Consider the following 21,506-nt stretch of genomic DNA (forward strand, 5'->3'; position numbering starts at 1 on the left):
CTTAAAATTAGTCAAATATAATATTTATTTTCTTTCTACACGATATCAACTTTAGAAGGATCTTATTTAGCTAGGGAGTATTCCAGTAGCTTACTATCAATGACACTCAGTTTTCTATCTCACAGGGAATATAGACAACACACAAAATTACAAGTTATGAATTGTTGTGAGATGCTTAATAGGGCTGAATCAATACAACTAATTTCTACAGAGCCTTTAAATATTGTAGGCAACTCCTCACAAAATTAAGCTTTTAATTCCAAAGGAGCACTTTGCAACTCAGATTAGAGTCACAGAGCACTTACAGAAATACAACCCTTTTGCCAAACACCTCTTTCCTCTACCTGCAGAGCTTATGTACTTCATAATCTATGTATTTTTGTCCATGTAGACCCTTTGGCTTTAAGAAATTATTCTTAAAATGTACATTACATGGCTCTATAGCTATTCATTATAAACAAAACTATTGTTATATAAAAACATTATCTTGAAAACTTGGGCTTCAAACATTGCCAACCAGGGGTCAGAATGTGTAGCCCTATTTTCTGCTATTCAACATTTTACGTACATCTTGCCCATTCTGATTTTCTCCATATATATATTCAGAGCGCTTCCGTGATGAGTCACCCAATCTGTATCCACCACCTGAAAATGACTGATAAAATATTTAAAAAGAAAGTTAATTAAAAAAATTAAACAGCCAGAATAGATACATGAAACAAGTTACAAAAATATTTAATGGGGTGCAAGCATATAAATTAAAATGTGAACAAGCCTGCTTTTTTAGTTAACACAAACACATAATGTTCTAATTGATATGCCTTCTAATTAGCAAATTAGGTAGTTAGAAATTATAACCATGCAAAGCAGTCAGTGTACTATGAAATGTTAAGATTGGAAATTGAACATTTGCAAGCATTAGTAATATAATTCACGAGACAATAAGCCATTTAGGCAAAAATAACTATAATTCGTTTGGTTTTCACCAAACTATCTTTTTTATACTTACTTTAGCTTTACTAAAATCACCTGAGGCTCTTGCGGCTTCATCCAGTGGAACTGCCCCATGTTCTTTCGCCTCTTTGAAAAGTTCATCAACAATTTTACTGGGATTCTTATTATCAGAAGGCCCAACAATCTGTAGTCCGCTATATTCTGAGTCACCTGAGTAAAATCTTTAAACAATAATGTACATCAGTGACAATCCTTTTGAAGTAATTGATGGACACCCATTTTTCAATAAAAAAGCTCAGTAAACAAATGGAGCCAAATTCTGGCACAAGACCTCTTCACTTTGATCACAGAAGCATTCATCCAGTTCTGGCTTTTGCAATACACAAAGAAGCACTGCTCAAAGAATTGTTACAGTATTGGACCTCCAAAGGAATAGAGGTTCTCAGAGGTTAGGAACCATGGTCATATTTTATAGCGAACACAGTCCTGACATAGCTGTGGCTTTACATGCCTTATCTTGTGTGGATTCCCCCAGCTCCTGGAAAGAATAATCTCCACTGGGAGGTTCTGTGCATGAGACTATGGCTAGTCTGATCAAAATAAGGATGCACAATTAACATTGCCTTTGTAGAATTAACATACAACTGTTTGGGGGAACAACTAAAAATAGCACCAAAGTCAGATTTTAGGCTTAATGGTCAATTATGGTCACATTTCTAACAATATTAGTTCTTTTTTAACAACAATTAATTTATATTCTGAGGCACTTTAGAGTCTGCAGTAACTTCAGAGAAAACCACTGAATAAAAGAAACAGTAGTAAACATCTAGTTTATTTTCAAAATAGACTAATTTCTAGCCATTGCAGGAGATCCATTTCATAGGAGTGTATTATTTAGTAGTTTTATTATCTATAATCAGAAGTTATATACATGCCGGATAGTAAGATTAAAAGACTAGAAGTGCTTGGGGCTAATATGTGCTTAGACACCATGGTGATGGATGCTATCCAAATTTAGACAGATAGATATGACATACTGTCAAGCTGTAGCATCTTTAATGTCTGTTTGGTTTGATTTTAAACAGATAATAAAATGCTGAATGCTTCCTATTCTCTTTGGGCATACTATTTAAGTATAGGAGGCAAGGTGAGTTGATTCAGGATAAAACAAGTCAATCTGCTGCTGCTTACTAGAATAAAACTGATTCTGCTATCTCAACACTGATGTCTATAAACTAAGGGTGATGTGATGAAGCGGAGCTGGAGGTGATTGTTCTAACAAGTTAATAACTTATTGCTAGCAGTTTAAGGATTAAGTGTTACCTTTAATCTTAAATACAAGATTCACACAACTGAAGGTAACAAAGGAACAAAGTTAAGCTGTGAAACAGGAACACAAACACAGAGAAGAGTTGCAAGGAAAAGCGGGGAAAAGATTCATTAGAAAAGATTTTTTGAGTAATGGACAGAGTTAGATTATTCTAGAGGAAAATTACTCAATATGCACCTGTGTAAATCTGACTATGAACCAAAAACGAAACTATTAAATAAAAAGGTGCTTGAGTGGCTTACCAAACATAATGGACAGGAATGCAGATGTAAAAAATAAGCATATTTGGAAGAGCTACTAGCACGTTTTAATACCTCTACATCATATTCATTTCAGTTCCAGAAATAAAATCTAAGAAATATATAATTATTTACAAAATATGTAACATATAAATTTGATTTAATTCTAAAATTTATTTTCCTAAATTTGGCCTGGGCATTATGGATTATCAAGAGCAATACTTTGCCAGGGGAGAGGGAGGTTATAACAAATATTACATGTAAAACCAAAGAGATTAAGAATGGAAGCCTACAGTTCAGAAAGATTCAGATTATAGGTTGAATGTTGGACAAAGCATTTTATTTTAAATAGGAAAGGCTATCCTCCATACCTTGTGTTGCCATTTCCCTCTAATGAGTCACACAACAGCCCTTATGTTACCACTTAGAGCAGTGGTTCTCAGCTCTGATCTGCCGCTTGTTCAAGGAAAGCCCCTGGCGGGCTGAGCCAGTTTGTTTACCTGCTACGTCCGCAGGTTCAGCCAATTGCGGCTCCCACTGGCTGCGGTTCGCTGCTCCAGGCCAATGGCGGCTGCAGGAAGGGTGGCCAGCATATCCCTTGGCCCGCGCCACTTCCCGCAACCCCCATTGGTCTGAAGCAGCGAACCGCAGCCAGTGGGAGCCATGATTGGCCAAACCTGCAGACGCGGCAGGAAAACAAACCGGCCCGGCGCGCCAGGGGCTTTCCCTGAACAAGCCGTGGACCAGAGTTGAGAACCACTGACGTAGAGGAAAGACTAAGATCAACACCATTATGAAGAAAGAAAAAAAAAATGTATGAATGAAAAAAATAAAAACTAAATTAATATATTCATAATTGTTATAGATAAATAAGCTTCTGTTTTTACAGTACCTTTGGTTTTCTTTGTCATCACTCATGCTTCTTTCTGGTTTTCTCAAGCTTCTGAAGGAGTCAATTTTTAGACTGCCAACAAATATTTAAAAAAAATCATTTGATGATTACTGATATATACACTGCATCATATATCCATGGTGACAAGTACTTCACACTTTATGACTGTCTTTTTTTTTTTTAAGTATACAAAAAACTAAGAGAGAGAGCAAAAATAAGGTCTCTCAAAAGTTCTGACCTGATGGGTTCCAACAGCCATTCAGGCTCACTGTTTAAGCATTTTATAAAATAATTCTAAATCGTTGACACTCTGTAACAGCATATGTTCTTTTGACCACAGTAAATAGTTCCAAATATTTGCCATGTAGCAAGGAAAGAATGGAGGGCAGCTCATTTAGGACCATACAGCAATATCCTTATGCATGCTGAATGACAATTTACTTCAAAAGTGGCCTCACTGACATCAACAGGTAACATTCAGTGTGAATAAGGGTTGCAGAATCTGGCCCTTAACCTTCAATTATATTTAAAAACTGGTTTTGTAGTACAGTATCTCCTCGCTTAACGTTGTAGTTATGTTCCTGAAAAATGTGACTTTAAGCAAAACGATGTTAAGCAAATCCAATTTTCCCATAAGAATTAATGTAATTGGGGGGGTTAGGTTCCAGGGAAATTTTTTTCACCAAGCAAAAAACTATATATAAATAAATAAATAAAAATATATATAAAAACACACACACACACACACAAAATAAGTTTTAAAACAAACAATTTAATACTGTACACAGCAATGATGATTGTGAAGCTTGGTTGAAGTCGTGAAGTTAGAGGGTGGAAGAGGGTGGGATATTTCCCAGGGAATGTCTTACTGCTAAATGATGAACTAGCATTCGGCTGAGCCCTCAAGGGTTAACACATTTTTGTTAATGTAGCCTCACACTGTACAAGGCAGCATGAATGGAGGGAGGGGAGACAGCATGGCAGACAGAGACACACACCCTGTGTGTGTGGGGGAGAGAGAGAGAGAGAGAGATACGCATTGCCCCTTTAAGTATGCTGACACCATTCTAAGTACATTGCCTCAAAGATCAGGAAGTTGAGACAGCAGCTGCGGCCAGCCTCCTGAGCCCTGTCCCCATATAGAGAAGGGCTAAGCGGGGTGGGGTGGGGGGGCAGGAGTAGAGGGACACCCTGACATTAGTCCCCCTCTTCCCCCCTCCCATACACAGCAATCAGGAGGCTCCCGGGAGTAGCTCTAAGGCAGAGGGCAGGAGCAGCACATGGTGGGGGGGGGAGGGGGGGGAGAGAGGCAGGACAGCTGAACTGCCAGCAATTGGTAGCCTGCTGGGCGGCTGCTGCACAGGGAACTTAGGGGAGCGGGGAGCTGATATGAGGGCTGCTGGTCCACCCTGGTTCCAAGCCCCCACCAGCTAGCTGCAACGAGCTGCTCTTCCTGCAAGCAGTGGACAAAGCAGGCGGCTGCCAAACAACATTATAAGGAAGCATTGTGCAACTTTAAACGAGCATGTTCCCTAATTGATCAGCAACGTAACAACGTTTACCGGGACAAGTTTAAGTGAGGAGTTACTGTACTTGAACCTGCAATCGGACCAACCAGCATTACTATTATTTATTTGTATTACCAAAGTGCTAGGTACCCCAGTCATGGACCCGGACCCCATTGTGATAGGTGCTGTACACAGACCAAAAAGACAGTCACTGGTCCCAAAGAGCTTACAAGCAGTAGTTTCCCCAATCCTTACTGTTCATTATATGAATTCAAAAATATTCTTAAAGCCAACATTGCAAAAGTTTACAGTAAACATTTAGAATGAATTTAAAAGATACTTTGTAATAGGGAATCAGAACCACTGCACTAGCTTCAGATCCATGGGATAGGTCCACCACTGGTGCAAACTGTCCTAGCTCCACTGACTTCAGTGGTACATTGACAATTGATGTAGACTACAATCTATCCAAATTAGGAATTATTTAACATTGTGTAGTTAAGGGGGCATCTTTTCTTTCCAAAAATGATTCATCTGAGTCATGGTATATGATTGCCAATAGAGAGTCAGAGTTTGCCAACATATACCATTCTGAAGTATTCAAGATACAGTACCAACCTATTCCCTACTTGAAACAGGAAGTAAGTATAACAACTTTGTGGTATGTATTGGCAAGCAGATTTTTAATAGTGATATCCATAGATGGTTAACCATCCTATATTGGCGATCTCAACCAGAAACAATTATTATTGTCCCCCAAGTATCCGACCCTGGGGTGAATTTCATCTTTCCAGAGATCCATGTGCACAAATGGATTGGAGGTTGTCCAGTCGTGGAGATGTCCACTGGTATACACCCATTTTTTAAAAAATGAGATTCACATTGACACATCTGTGTGGATGGGGTCTTTTTGGAAAGCCACAAAAGCCTTGTGTTTGGTTCATCATGCCCCAGTCACTTGCCACATATAGATCATTTTAAAAACAAAACACATCTTACTGTTCAGTTGTTTTGTACTTGATTAATTTAAACTTGGCAAGATTTTTTAGAAGATTATTTGAGAGTGCTATAATGAGTCTCCATATATTCTGTTATGTGTACCCTAAGTACTTAAAGCAAATTCTTGTTGGCTGCATGCACCTAAACATGCCAGAAAAACAGAGAAATATATTCAATTTCTCTACCACACAGAGGTTGTCCACCCAAGTTCTTTGTTCCCATGAAGAATCTTAGAGGATATTTGCCAAATCTCCTATGGTAGATGCTGCTGAGGGATAATTTTGGATAGGGCTTAATGGTCACGGATCATAGTCCTCATGTTGACATAAGCACTGTGGTTTCCTGACCCAAAAGAGACACCTATGCATAGTCCTCCATGTGAATTGCTCCTGCTCCTAACAGTTGTTCCCCTTAAAAAAGAAAACAGGTCATATGTCCAAATCTGTGCGACAGCATAACTACTTCTGCATTTAACTTTGAGTCTTTTTCCAGCATCTAACAGAAACATATAGTGGTTGGGACCAGCTGCAGAATGAAGACTACTCAATAAATAAATATATGCTACAAATACTTCCTAAGGAAGCAGAGTGGGCATAGTATTATAGGGACACCCATTTTTCTCTTCTGTGTTGTTACAGTTTTTTAAATAAGCATTGGAATATAATACTTCTTTGAGCTCAAATTTCTGAATGTTGTGACAAAAGCAGGGTTAGTAAACTGAAACAGATATTACAGATGTCAAATAAATTACAAATCCTAATGTACAAATCACTTCTTACCTCTGAACAGGTAGTCTTGGGTTACCAACCACTGTAGCTGGTGGTCTGTCAGAATGGGATAACTTGCTTTTAACTTCATCTTCATATAACCCAGCCAAAGCCAACTACATACAATACCAGACTTTTTAGAAAAATCGATAAGACTAGAGATATAAACTATACAAAGAACAAGAAAATAAATATTGTATTCATTGTTTTAGAAGCCCAGGTTCCTTATTGATTTAGAAACACGAGTGACATTATTCAGATACTCATAAATATTTGTCTGGATACTTGTACTCTGAAATAAACACACTTGTATTTATTTACATATTAAAATAAACACAAGTCTGAATTACCCCATTAAATATGTAATAAGGCTACATTAGCACAGAATGACTAGACTTTTATACAGAAGCATCTGTTCAGAATACATAGAAAGCACTCACATTACTTGTAAAAGGTTAAGACAAAGATATTCTATGTTCATGTGAAGCAATAAGCCACATTACTTTCAATAAGGTTGTTAGAGAACACAACAGTAATAGCTTTTGATTTATATTTTTCAGTTTCTACATAACAGGTTTATAACCAGGACAGAATGTACTAATATTAAGATCCCAATTTAGCAAAGCACCTTAGCATGTGTTAACACTGACTTCAACAAGTGTTTAAAGGCTTACACCCAAGCGTAATAATCTGTATTAGAAAGGCTTTTCCCAAGGATAGTCCTAGATGCTGCCATTTCTCTGGCAGATTCAGCTTTAAAAACAGTATGCGAAGGTATACCAAATACGACATTTTTAGTAGCTTGATTTCTATTGTCTTTAACAATGTTGTACTTTGGTTCTGAGACAAAAATTTTAGTATTTTAAAAAACATTAAATTTTTTGTCTCAAAACCAGAGTTCTAAAATTTGATTCTGCTGTTCCCTGGAGTGATATTAACATTTCACCACATGGTGCTGCAGGGCTGTAATTCTACTATGGTTTGGCTTACAAAACAACAAACATTAAAATAATGAGAGCCCTCTGCAAGACAAACTGTTTTAGAATCACAGTATTTAATACTGTAATAAGTGTTGTCATGAGATGCTTGTTATCCAGGAAAGTAAACTAGTTGAAGAATTGAGGCTATTAAGAAAATTGTACAGAGTAGTTAGACTGCAATAGAACTTTTAAAAGACATCCAGTGTCTCAAACTTAATATGCATTCTACAGATTTGTGCTAGTTAAAAAGGGAACTTTTATTTCAGATACATTTAACACCATGAAAGACCATCTACTCAAAAAGCCTGCTTAACTACAAGTCCGATCTTCAACAGTTGGAAACCTGAAGATGAATGTAACTACTGTATGCTTCAGTTAAAAATGTTATTCTCAATAGACTCATAGGCTTTATCAACAATAATTAACGTGCAAACCTAATATTAGTAAGTAGAAAGGAAAAATGGTAAGGACTGGTCAGCAAAGTACTGGCCTTGTGTGTAATGTAAACAAAAACAGTAACACTGCCTAGAGTTTCATGTTTCTTTTAGTTAAGTAATAGCTAAGGGTAGGTCCACACTTGTGTATTGTGTAGAGTAGACACAGCACGCCCAATCAGCAAGGGTATAAAATAGTAGTATAGACAATGAGGCATGGTTGAGTAGAGCAGAAGGCCCTACATGCCTGAATGTTAAAGTATATACCCTACACAGCTCTTTACATGCCCAAGCTCTTTACATACCAGTAGATCTCTGCTGGAGACTTTCATTTCCACAGCGAGTGTGGACATCACCTGCCCTTCATTGCGGCATGCAGCTACATGCAGTGGCATTGGAACTATTTTTATTGTGGGGGTGCTGAAAGCCATTGAACAAAACGGTATACCCTGTATATGATGGAAACCACTTCAAGCCAGGGGTTGCTAGTACACCCGCAGCACCAGGACCCCTGGCTACACCTACCCTTCATGCTGCTGCAAGCATGGTCAAGCATAGACATGGTTTTAAAGAATTTTATTTGGAAGCCTTTCATAGTTTTAAAGTTGGTGGGGAAAATGAATGCTGAAAAAGAAATGGTTACAGCTGAGAAGATTTTATATCCTTTCTTTGCAGGAAGCTAGAAATGGGAGCCAAACTCTCTCCAGGCTGGAGCACCTCTCCATTGCTCCAGTGTTTGAAAGCCAGGCTCATCGGTGCAACAAGAAGGTTTTGGGATTAAGCAGCTTTATTCTGGCCCTGCAAACAAGAGCGGGCAGCCTCATCGGGCCGGGCTATTAAGTCCTGAAAAATGTGGGTCTCGTGAGAGAAGGGGTGTGACACAAAGCCGCCTGGCGGATCACCCCACGCCCTATGGCACGTTACGGCCCCGTGGGGAGGAGCACGGCGGCGGAGGGCCCAGGGGCAGGGTGCCAGGTGTGTGCATGGAAAGGGAAGGCAGCAGCCCCGCGCCAGCGCTCAGCTCCCAGTGCCCCGCTCCGCCGGGAGATACAGCCCGCCGGGCAGCGCCCTCCGCGCGCCTCCCACCGCAGAGACTGGCCTTGCCCAGCCCCGCCCAGCCCCGCCCAGCAGCCCGGGGCAGCCTCCGGGCTCTTGTTCGTCGTTCCCTGGTACCGCCCCGGCCCTCCCGTACCTGTAAGTCCCGGGCCGTGGGTGGCCGGGCAGTAGCCCGGGGCCCTTTGTCCCGCCGCGGCCCGTCAACCGCCGCCTCTTCCCGCTGCCCCGCGGCTTCCCCGCCGTCCGCCATCTTCAGCAGCACGGAGGGAGCCGCGGCCCGGCTCCGAGCGGCGCCCTGCGGACCTGGAGGGAAGCGCCGCAGAGCGCTTCCGTCGCCAGGCTGCCATGGCAACGGGAGGAGCGGGACTGGACCAGTCCACGAGCCCTAGCCCCGCCCCCTCCGCAAACGTGTGATTGCGCGCGTGCCTGCTCCCCTCGGTGTGTGCGCGTGCACACACATATGCCCCCCCACCCCCACCCCGGCCCCCATGTGTGCAGGGCCCAGCGTGCCGCTTTGTATGATTGCCCAGCTTCCTGTTGTGGGCATGCATAGGCCTAGGTGCTGGGGGTGCTGCTACACCTCTTGGCTTGAAGTGGTTTCCATTACATACAAGGTTTACAGTTTGGTTCAGTCACAGTGTTTTCCCCAGGAATTGAAATTAGGGGTGGGTGTTTGAATTTACAAGGGAGCAGGGTCAGGGCCAATGAGGGGTGAGACTATGGGCTGTATGGCACCATAGTAAAAACTGAAAAAATGTTTCATGACCATTTTATTAGATTTAACTCATGTTTTAAAATCATCACACAAATTAAAGTTGGCTACTCAAGCCTTCTAGGAAGCACTAGATCTACATCCTTCTTGGTTTCTTGTTATAATTTTGCACAACTCTGTTAATAAACTTCTTGAATACAATGCGTTCATCTTTGGTGGCTTCTCGTGTGTCTGGTACTTTCATTCCTTCAACTGATATTCTTATTAGTTTATTCATATGATCAGGCAGGAGGCAACTTCTTTCAGAACACAAAATTCTATTCAATGATGAACAAGAATGCTCAACTGTTGTGACTGAGAGTAGCAAGAGATGAATTCCTACTTCTTTCAGCCCAGGAAACATAGCACAAAGATCGGGTCGAGCCACTAATGATGATAAAAAAGAAGTTGAAGTCAAATCTTCATTCATTCATCGTATGATATTCCACTCTGTGTTCAAATTCTCTGTTCTGTCCTGAGCATGGCAGCCCCATTGCTGGTAGTGCCTCATTCCACTCAGCTGTCGGTGTTTTATAGGACAGGGATCTGTAAAAGCTACGTAGAGGTTGAGTAGAATCTAGAAATCACTCTTGTAGATTTGTAACAATCAAGTCTGTGTACTTTTTCAGTTGTCTTGACAAACACTTCTTGTCCGCTTCACTTAAGGATTCAATATAAATGCCTTCATTAGTCACCTTCTGGACTGAAGTCTTTGCTGCTTCCAGCACTTTTTCAAGGGCTAGCTCTCTGATTGATCCAAATATAGCTTCTATTTCTGGACAAAGTTCTACTACTGTTGTAGCAGATGCCTGGATGCATTGTTTAATGACCCAAGTGGTTCAAGTGGTAGACTTAGAGAGAGAGAATAGCAATGATCTTCTCTGAATGTAGTAGCAAAAGTAATCCCTCAGCCTCACTACTTAGATCCATCCCATCTTGGTAGATACTTTCCAAAGCCGGTAATAATGGCTGGAGTAATTTTAAGACAACAGCCAAGGATCACTCATGAGAAAGCCAGAGGGTTTTCCCAGGTTGGACTAATTTGAACTTTAGTCCCAGTGTAACTTCTATATTTTCCAAGATATTCAGTCTTTTTGGACTCTTGCTGAAAAAAGAATATACTGAAGACATTAAATTTATAGCTTTTTAAATGTCTTTTGAAGTGTAGTACTTGTGGCACCTTAGAGACTAACCAATTTATTTGAGCATAAGCTTTCGTGAGCTACATCCAATGAACTGAGCTGTAGCTCACGAAAGCTTATGCTCAAATAAATTGGTTAGTCTCTAAGGTGCCACAAGTCCTCCTTTTCTTTTTGCGAATACAGACTAACACAGCTGTTACTCTGAAACCTTTTGAAGAGTATGCAGCTCGTACTAGTCCTAGTTGGAGTAGATGGCCTCTGCAGCGTGTATAGGAGAAATTAGGGTTATACTTTTCTCTGAGCAAAGCTTGTGCTCCACCATGTCTTCCAGAGAAGTTTGCAGCTCCATCAAATGCATAAGCAGCCATCTGTTTGGGATCCAATGGACAAGCATTTAACTCTTCTAAGATGTGGGTTGTCACAGGTGCAGCCAATGTGTCTTCTATAACTTGAACATCTAGAAATGCATCTAGTGGCCTACCACTGACATCAAGATAACGTACACAATGACTTAATACTTGATGCCCATTTGCATTGGTGCATTCATCAGCCATGTATGCTATCAGGGTTCCTTCCACACCCTGAACTTTAGGGTACCGATGCGGGGACCTGCATGAAAGACCCCCTAAGCTTATTCTTACCAGCTTAGGTTAAAAGCTTCCCCAAGGTATAAGCTTTGTTTTGTCCTTGGACAGTATGCTGCTACCAGCAAGCATTTTAAATAAAGAACAGGGAAAGAGACCACTTGGAGACGTCTTCCCCAAAAATATCCCCCCATGCCCTACACCCCCTTTCCTGGGGAAGGCTTGATAATAATCCTCACCAATTTGTACAAGTGAACACAGACCCAAACCCTTTGATCTTAAGAACAATGAAAAAGCAATCAGGTTCTTAAAAGAAGAATTTTAATTAAAGAAAAGGTAAAAGGATCACCTCTGTAAAATCAGGATGGTAAAGACCTTACAAGACAATCAGATTCAAACCATAGAGAATCCCTCTAGCCAAAACCTTAAGTTACAAAAAGACACAAAAACAGGAATATACGTTCCATCCAGCACAGCTTATGTTACCAGCCATTAAACAAAAGGAAATCTAACGCATTTTCTAGCTAGATTACTTACTAACTTAACAGGAGTTGGAAGGCTGCATTCCTGATCTGTTCCCGGCAAAAGCAACACACAGACAGACAGAACCCTTTGTTCCTCCATGCTCCAGATTTGAAAGTATCTTGTCCCCTCATTGGTCATTTTGGGTCAGGTGCCAACGAGGTTACCTTAGCTTCTTAACCCTTTACAGGTGAAAGTGTTTTGCCTCTGGTCAGGAGGAATTTTATAGCACTGTATACAGAAAGGTGGTTACCCTTCTCTTTATATTTATGATGTATGCAAATTTTTGGAACTTGGTAAAAGAATTCTTCACTTTTTCAACTGTTGAGTCTTTCACTGTTGCACCGCATGCTTCTAGCCATCAGTTCAGTTTCTTGCAGAAAGATAGTGAGCATTTGATGGTCTTGTTCAGAACCAGTGTTCAACTTTAGGATGAACCAGTGACAATGCACTTAACATTGGCCTCCAGTTTGTAGTGTGTGGTATCTCTTGCTTAAATAGAAAGTATGATGCCACAGCCATGTTTGTTCTCATGAACTGTGTTGTGTCTCCAGCATTCTTAACAGCCTCATTAAGTACTTCTAAAATTGGCTTTGAAAGTGGGGTTATAAGGCTTTCTGCATGTTGATGCAGTCCAGAGGCATGGTGTTTTGCAGCCTTTTCACATAAAGGGTTAAGAAGCTAAGGTAACCTCGCTGGCACCTGACCCAAAATGACCAATGAAGGGACAAGATACTTTCAAATCTGGAGCGGGGAGGAACAAAGGATTCTGTCTGTCTGTGTGTTCCTTTTGCCAGGAACAGATCAGGAATGCAGCCTTCCAACTCCTGTTAAGTTAGTAAGTAATCTAGCTAGAAAATGCGTTAGATTTCCTTTTGTTTAATGGCTGGTAAAATAAGCTGTGCTGGATGGAATGTATATTCCTGTCAGCATTGGCTTTGCTGATCAGTCTGACAAACCAAGCTCCTCCACTTTTACCAATTATAGCATTGGAAAGTTTTCTTTCTTCATCAGCTTTTTTGCAAGGGTGCACCAGTAGCCATCTTTTGTAACTTCAATAAATGGGAACACTTTGACTGACAAACATCAGGCCTACTAGGAAACATATTTATATAAGTTTCCATTCCCAGTCACAAATCTAGCATTCTGGAGCAAAGTCACTAAAATATAGTCCAACAAACAAATATTTATTTAACGTACCCCTCACTTTTCCCTCCACTGCACCCCACTCACCGGTGTTGTCCTTGGTTAGTGGAGACTCAGAGTTCAGAGGTGCTTTCACATGAGTTTACCTCCCAGGTGGGGGGCAAGAAGGCACCTTGCTCATTCCTCCAGCTGCTCACTGTTCACTCTGGCCACTGTTGTTCGTTGTGCCACCGTTCACTCCATCGCTCTGTTGCCAATGGCCCTGCACCATCACCTTCTGCTGCCACCTGCCACTGTGACCTCTGCGAGTTGGTCTCTTGAGGGTCCACCCAACTATCAGTGATTTCAGTTGAGCTCTCAGTGGGGGAGCCTCGCTGCTTGTGCAAGCTGGGCCGTCTCTTCCACAGAAACAGTGTCCCACAGTAGGTCTAAGTACTTTGACCTGATAATCAGTAATTTCAGCTGTAGTTGTCACTTAACAAAACAAAAGACTATCTATGGAGCCTAATCAGATCTGTCTTTAAACAGCGGAGAGGGGCAGGTCAAATAGTACTTGTGACTCAGGCAGACCATCAAGCAAAACACCTGTCCCCACCCTCTCTCTTGATGCCCTCAATCAGCACAGGCTAAGTACACTTCTACTGCCCTTTACTCATACAATATGAATAACATTTCATTTCCCCCCCACCCCATTCAAGTGATTTGTAACCCAACCCCAGCCAAAATTTATCACTTGGGCAACACAGCCCTGTTTGCTGGATACCTAAGTAGATTAGGTGTGAATGTAAATATAATCTGGTCCTGAAGCCTTTCTGCCCAGCCTCCAGCTCATCACTAGCTGTCAGGGAGAGCTCATTTAGACTTTGTTACAAATCATAATTTGAAATTATTAGGTTGGCCAACATTGCCAAAATGAATGCACTGACATTGTCAAAAAAAACCAACAGCTGTATAAGGAAACTAGTCTATGTCCATACTTTTCAAATCAATTATACTTTTTCAGATACACATTTTATCATACACTGTATATGCTTTTAAAGTGTGTATTAATATTTCCATTTCAATTCAAATTTCCAAAAAATCACTAAATTGGCAACACTGCATGTAATTAGTTCACAAAACTGAGGTGGGGGTCTAGGGAAATCGCTGGTTCAGGGGCTCTCAGCAGCCCCACTATACAAATTGTTCCAGCACCTGTGTGCATATGCCCACCTGCCCATGTATGTGCACTCACTCCTGTGTGTGTGCCCACAGGCACCCATGTATGTGTCTGCCTACTCATGTGTATGTTTCTGCCTGTCCCCATGTATGTCTGCACATGTCTGCCGCTGTGTGGGCCTGGGTGTGCTTCCTGCCCCCCAGACTGCATGGGTGTGTGCACCTGCCTACCACTGTGTGTGTATACATCTGCCCACCCCACGGGTGTGTGACTGCCTGCTCCATGTGTGTGTGTGCTCGAGTGTTAGAGTTGCCAGGTATCCGGTTATTGACTGGAACACCCGGTCAAAAGGGGACCCTGGCAGCTCCGTCAGTACCACTGACCAGGCCATTAAAAGTCCGGTCAGCGGCACAGCAGAACTAAGGCAGGCTCCCTGCCTGCTCTGGCTCCGCGTGGCTCCCAGAAGCAGCCGGCATTTCCCTGCAGCCCCTAGGCCAGAGGTGGGCAAACTACAGCCCGCAGGCCACATCCGGCCCGTGGGACTGTCCTGCCCGGCCCCTAAGCTCACGGCCGGGGAGGCTAGCCCCCGGCCCCTCCCCTGCTGTCCCTCCTCCCCCGCACTCTCAGCTTGCCGCGCGGGTAGCACGGCTTGCGCCCGCCCACCTCCCAGGCTTTCCAATAAGCCTGTCCTGCCACTCTGAGCGGCCTGATAAGGGGAAGGGGGGTTGGATAAGGGGCAGGAGGTCCCGGGGGGCAAGTCAGGGGACAGGGGGTGGTTGGATGGGGTGGAGTTTCGGGGGTCAGGGGCTGTCAGGAGACAGGGAGCGGGGGGAGGGGGGAGGGGGGGGTTGAATAGGGGGTGGGGTCCCGGGGGGTTGGAGGGTCCTGGGTGGGGGCGGTCAGGGGACACAGACACTAATTAGGTCAGCATTAACTTGTATGGCTTCCCATCCTACTTAGAGAAACTCCCTAGCAAAGCATAGTTGGGTGAACATCAGGAGGAAGGGAAGACATAGGGGACTAAAAAAGGCAGTGGGGGCGGGAACAAACCTATTCTCTCAAACCCACAGAGGAAAACTGATAAGGGAACTTGGCAATCGGAAATGTACACCATTTCTAGTCTTTCATGTGGGAACGATGTATGTAAGGGACAACGTGGCTCTTTATTTCCAAACTCCCCATGGAAGTTTGTGCCATGAGGCTTGAAAGATTATTAAAATACAGTTAATATGTATTTTTAAAAGTATGGAAAGACAGCACATGAAATTGTTCTGATTGTCATTCTGAAACAAACCATTTTAAAGATCTTCCGTAAATTGTGTTGGGATTTATTAAACACTCTTGTAAAAATTTCCTGTTTATGGATGGGCCAATACTCCTTTTAATTGTTTTGATTTCCTTTTATTGATTTCATTTTATGTATAAATGTGTATATTCACATGCGTGTGCACTATGGAAGTTTTTGGGGGGCTGATCATGCATTCCCTGCACACCCAACATTTCTGTTGATTCCAAAAGTTGTGAAAGGAATGTAAGATTAGACTCGTGGAGTGTTTGTGAGCTACAGCCTGTGAACTCTCTTGGTGGTTTGTAAATCTGACAATCTTTGAAGAAACTTTCAGTTATAGTCCCAAACACAAATCCATTTACTTTTTTCATTCTTAACTTTACCTTCCTTATTTTTGCAGCTCTGCTGTCTCCAAGATTCCTAATAATTTCAGGGATAATAATGCATGTCTAGGCACAGTAAGATCAGGCCCTCTGTGCACTGCAGCATCCCCTCCTGTGAGCAGAGGGTACAAGAACCTGGAAGGATTCCCGCTGGGAAGGTGTGAAAAGGGGCACACCACCTACATGACATCAGTTCCCTTGATCCCTTTGCCTGACCCAGCAGAAGCCCATCAGTGAGTGCTCTATAGAGTTATGGTTTCATACTGTGGGAATAGGAGGCTGGGGTTTATCCTTCAACTAATGTGGGCTTGGAGTCAACTGGAGTCTTTCCATCAACTTCAGGCTCTGGATCAGACCCTGAGTGAATAAAGTAATGCAGGCAAGGTCAAAATTCACTTCCCCCCATCTCTAAGAAAGGTTCTGGAGGCAGCGACCAGGAGAATATTCCCTTGTAGTGTGGCTTCCTCAGAAGCTATGTTGCCATAGGGCTTGAGATAGAGAAGGTAAAAGGAGGTCCTGTATGCCCTGTGTCTTTGTCATTCTCAGAGAATAAACCCTGATTTTGGGGCCCGAACACCTTGGCACTTCTTGGAGGCTAGAATGGGAGGGAACATGTGCCTCCCACCCCAGCAGAAGAATTACAAGGAAACTGTGTTAGAGTGGCATTTCTTGTACTCTAAATTGATATAGGCCATGTGGTGAAGATAGGCCTCAGCACCCAGCACTAGTGGCATGTGAGTCAGCTGACCCGTTTTAGGGAACATAGGAGCTGGAATTAGGGGTGCTGGGGGTGCAGGAGCACCCCCTGGCTTGAAGTGGTTTCCATCATATACAGGGATTACAATTTGGTTCAATAGCTCTCAGCACCCCCGCTATACAAATTGTCCAAGGACTCCTGTTAGAGAACCGTGGGCTTAAGCATCTACATTGTATTTTAACCCTATGTTAAGACTTTTCTAGCTCATGCTCAAACCTAGGGCTCTAGAATCCACACTGCAGTGCACAGACCCAAGTCAAATTAACCAAGTTATGATTTGATAAATATGATTATCCTGTTTATATGCATGTATCATTTCTCTATCTAAAGTTATGAATATTGTCCATGGACTTGTATCTTATACATGTGTTGTATTCCAGGGTAACTCCCATAAGATAAGATTTACATCAAGGCTAGACAACTGTGTTGATGGCTCATTAAGGACATTTCACTCTAAGACAGAAGAAACTCATCCTGGCCAGTAGCCTTCCTGCAGACACCTCAGCAGTCTATTGCATCACTGTTGCAAACTTGATATAGGGCCTTTGCAATTATTTCTATGTATATGATCTAGTAAACATTATTAACTCTCTTATTCTTTTCTTTCATTATTAAACCTTTAATTTTTAGTTCGACTATGTCTATACTACACAGCTTTTAGTGACATGGTTGTATCGCCACAGCCCTGCCGCTAAAAGTTGTGTAGCATAGCCACTGTTTGTTGACTCTCCTGCCAACAAAAAACTTCTACTTCCAATGAGCGGCGTTTGCATTGTCAACAGGAGAGCGCTCCAACAACGCACTGTTCACACTGGCACTTGTCGCGGCAAAATTTTTGTCTTTCGGGGTTTTTTTTTTTAACACTTCTGAAAGACAAAAATTTTATTGTTCAATTGCCAGTGTAGACATAGCCTTACTAAAGGATTGGCATCAATGTGATTATTGGGTAAGATCTGAGTTATATATTGACCTGGCTATGTGGCTGATTTTCTGGGATTAGAAGAATTCTATTTTTGATTAAATTGGTTTTCAGTAACTACTCATCTTAGAGCCCAGTGTCTGAGTGGTGAGAGAAGGGTTGAAATGCCTAAGAAGACTGTGTCTTTAACTTCTTTTTAACCAGTGTGGTTCACAGAAATTTACTTTTGTTACTGGCTTGGCATAATCTAATGAGATAATCACCAGTCTGAGGTGAGTCTGCCCTATTTCTCAGCAGTTTGTCCTGAATTTGGCATCCTCAGCTGTGACCCACTGAGAAATGGTGACAATCGAGTCAAAATACCACATCCCAGAGACCCTAGCACCAACTGCCCACCTATGCCTGAAATGCAGCTGCGAAACCCTAGGACCGTGGTGCTCCGTGGAAAAACTTTACTGCTTGCCCTGGATGTTATCAGGAAGTAGCTTGCTTTGCAAAAGGCTTGTTCGGTTCACTCTCCATTGCAAATCCAGAAGACTCTCTGACAGTGTGCTTGCAGATCGGTGATCAGAAGAGAATGGGTTAATGTTGACCTGAGCTTCTGTTGTTTGCAAAGGAATGGGCGGCTTCTGTTTTCACTAGAATAGATTGCAGATTGTTGGATAAAGAGGACTAAGAAAGTTGTCCTACAGAATTGTGGGATACTCCTGGGACCTGAGTCAAGTGGGGCTGTGTCTACAGTGCAAAGTAATAAGGACTTGGACTGTGGATCCGGCTTAACTCGAGCTTGGACCCTCCAGCCCTGAGATCTGAGCCCTGGGTTAGCATAGTTACAGTGTTAACGCAAAGGGAGTTAGGCTTGAGCCTGGGCTCAAGCATGGGCTTATGTTGCAGTGTAGACGTACCCATTGACTTCAGTAGGGCTTCCATGCAACAAATTCAGCATCAGGGTCATAGTCTTTTGTCAATCACAAAGCCATTTTTGTTTTCATGATGGTTTGCACTGTTCTTTGGTTTTCTGCAAGTGTTCCAAAGACTGAGCAGTCTTTGTGCTGGTCATATTTGCCCACATTATTGAAAATACATTTAATAATGTAAGTTCAGCTGTGGAATATATAAATGAAATGTAGTTGACCTTTACTTGACAAGACTTGTGTGTCTGCAAAGTTTTCTAACATGAAATAGAAACAGCAGAACAAAATGAAGGATAAAGAAGAGAGAACAGAAAAAAAAACAACCCCTAGAACTATCAATGTTGTTAAAACCCTCACAGAACTGAACTGGTTGTAGCAGCAATGGACAGGGTCAAGGAGAATATTTAATGCCTTTGAAATGAAGGCATAGTCCATTTGAACTCCACTCTGCCTCATCTATGCACCTGACTGAGTAGAAGTACACCAAGGGTTCAAGAATACCCAAAAGAGAACAGATGCACAGAGAATAGATGAATCATTCCACAGACAATCCATTGCTGCAAAAGAAGTAAGGAAAATGTTTCTTTTTGATAAATATTGTAAAGGTATTTTTTAATGATTACATTCTTACAGATTTTGTAGATGCTTTCAAAAATCATGGGACAAAGTTAATCTTAGTTGGGCTATTCCTTTTTTCTGCTCTGCTACCCAGCTCCCTCTCCTCCTCAGGGCAGCTACCAGCGGAGAGAAACTTGGGCAGGCATGGAGAAGGATTAGGGAGGTGAGGTGAGGGTTGGAGGTGGACTAGGCTCCACAGGCTACAGAAGAGGTTTGGAAAGTAGGCTGCAGGAAGGAAGCAGCAGCATCTTAGAAGAGCAAGAAAGGCACGTTTAAGATGCTGGCAGTTAGTTTACAACAGCACTCCTACCAATGCTACCACCAATGGAGCTGCAATGATGGAAACATTTAACACAAGGCTAGTGTAGTCACAATCTGCATCAGACTATGCAGAAGACTCTATGCACAGGTGCTAAGTGCCAGGGCTTTGACTCTTTACTGTTTTTTAAGCAGAACTTATCAGGCCAGACGCAGCTACTAAGATGATTACATTCTACCTAGAGAGAAAATGCCATTTTTATCATATCTGAGTAACAGGCTTTTTTTTCTAGGAACATTGATATTTTTCCATCAGGTTTATTTGTATATGTTCGTTTTCTTTTTAATATAGCATGCTACGAATATCCTCCTTTAAATATGTGGTAAAAGGAGAGCAGCGGGAAAATTACATGATGATAGGCAAAACCCTGCTTGTCTAACTCCCTTGAATAGTCTAATTGAAATCAAGTAGGTGTAAAGCAAACAGGACTTGGATTAATATATGTAATATAATATATCTTCTGTGACCCACACTTGACAATATCTATGAAGCAATAGTCCCACAGCTTTAAAAAAATTCAGTTTTCTAAAATGAATGGGTACAGTGTTTTTATAGATATTCTTAATAACTATGGCCTCAGTCATGCACAGCCCATGGGACTACTCACAATGTGTAAAATGACCATTAATCTAATTCTGCTTAGACTGTACTTTAGAGATGCTGAATTAGACTACATGGAAAAGAATTAAAGTTGTGTAAAAGCTCTGACTCTGAAAAAGATTTGGGGGTCCTGGTGGATAATCAGCTGAACATGAGCTCCCAATGTGCCACTGTGGCCTAAAAAGTTAATGCGATCCTGGGATGCATAACCAGGGGAATCGCAAGTAGCAGTAGAGAGAGGTTATTTTGCCTCTGTATTTGGCACTGGTGCGACCACTACTAGAACACTGTCCAGTTCTGATGCCCACAATTCAGGAACGATGTTGATAAATAGGAGAGAGTTCAGAGAAAAGCCATGAGAACAATTAAAGGATTAGAAAACATGCCTTATAGTGATAGACTCAAGGAGCTCAATCTAACAAAGAGAAGGTTAAGGGGTGACTTGTTTACAGTCTATACCTATCTACATGGGAAACAAATATTTGATTATTTACTCTTCAGTCTTGCAGAGAAAGATATAACATGATCCAATGGCTGGAAGTTGAAGCTAGACAAATTTAGACTAGAAATAAGGCATACATTTTTAACAGTGAGAGTTACTAACCTTTGGAATAATTTACCAAGGGTTTTGGCAGATTTTCCATCACTGACAATTTTTTAAATCAAGATTGGATGTTTTTCTAAAAGATCTGCTCTAAGAATTATTTTGAGGAAGTTCTATGGTCTGTCATACAGGAAGTCAGACTAAATGATCATAGTGGTCCCTTCTGGCCTTGGAATCTACGAAAAACAAAGAGTCAGGCTCTGGAGCTTTTGTTCAAGTTTCAATGTGAATTTTGCCTAAGTCAGCCTTTCAGGATTTGGCCTACTCATTTCTTCTAAACTTCATAGAATAATTTGTGCAGAAAATCATTTGTTTTATGAGATCTGCATACAGTTCAGAGCAGGAGTGCTGGAACTACGGGTGCTGGGGATGTGGCAGCACCTCTGGTTTGAAGCGTTTTCCAGCATATACAGGGTTTAGTTTTGTTCAGTGGCTTTCAGCACCCACACTATAAAAATTGTTCCAGCACCACTTGTTCAGAATTAAGAAAACAACAGTCATTGGTTTGTCTTTCACTAAATTCTTCTTATAATGCAAATAAATGGCAAAAGGAAAATAATCTTACTACAAAAGAGAAAAATGTTGGTGATGTGATTTACCACTAGGTGGCACTCATATAACAGTAAGTAGTAACTGTGAAG

The 21,506-nt window shown here is 41.8% G+C and overlaps 1 protein-coding gene across 1 annotated transcript in view; it reads right to left on the minus strand.

Moving 5' to 3' along the window:
* Window positions 1-9,498, minus strand: part of UBXN2B (UBX domain protein 2B) — a 28,306-nt gene extending 18,808 nt beyond the window's left edge. The window contains exons 1-5 of the mRNA XM_073331094.1: window positions 9,296-9,498; window positions 6,702-6,805; window positions 3,416-3,487; window positions 1,010-1,175; window positions 569-655 (exon numbers count right to left, since the gene is read on the minus strand). Coding sequence (XP_073187195.1) covers window positions 569-655; window positions 1,010-1,175; window positions 3,416-3,487; window positions 6,702-6,805; window positions 9,296-9,409 — 543 coding nt within the window. The 5' untranslated portion in view covers window positions 9,410-9,498. The remainder of the gene's footprint in view (window positions 1-568; window positions 656-1,009; window positions 1,176-3,415; window positions 3,488-6,701; window positions 6,806-9,295) is intronic.
* Between the last annotated feature and the right edge of the window lie 12,008 nt (window positions 9,499-21,506).

This window comes from Lepidochelys kempii, chromosome 2, assembly GCF_965140265.1.
Source record: "Lepidochelys kempii isolate rLepKem1 chromosome 2, rLepKem1.hap2, whole genome shotgun sequence".
NCBI classification, from domain to species: Eukaryota; Metazoa; Chordata; order Testudines; family Cheloniidae; genus Lepidochelys; species Lepidochelys kempii.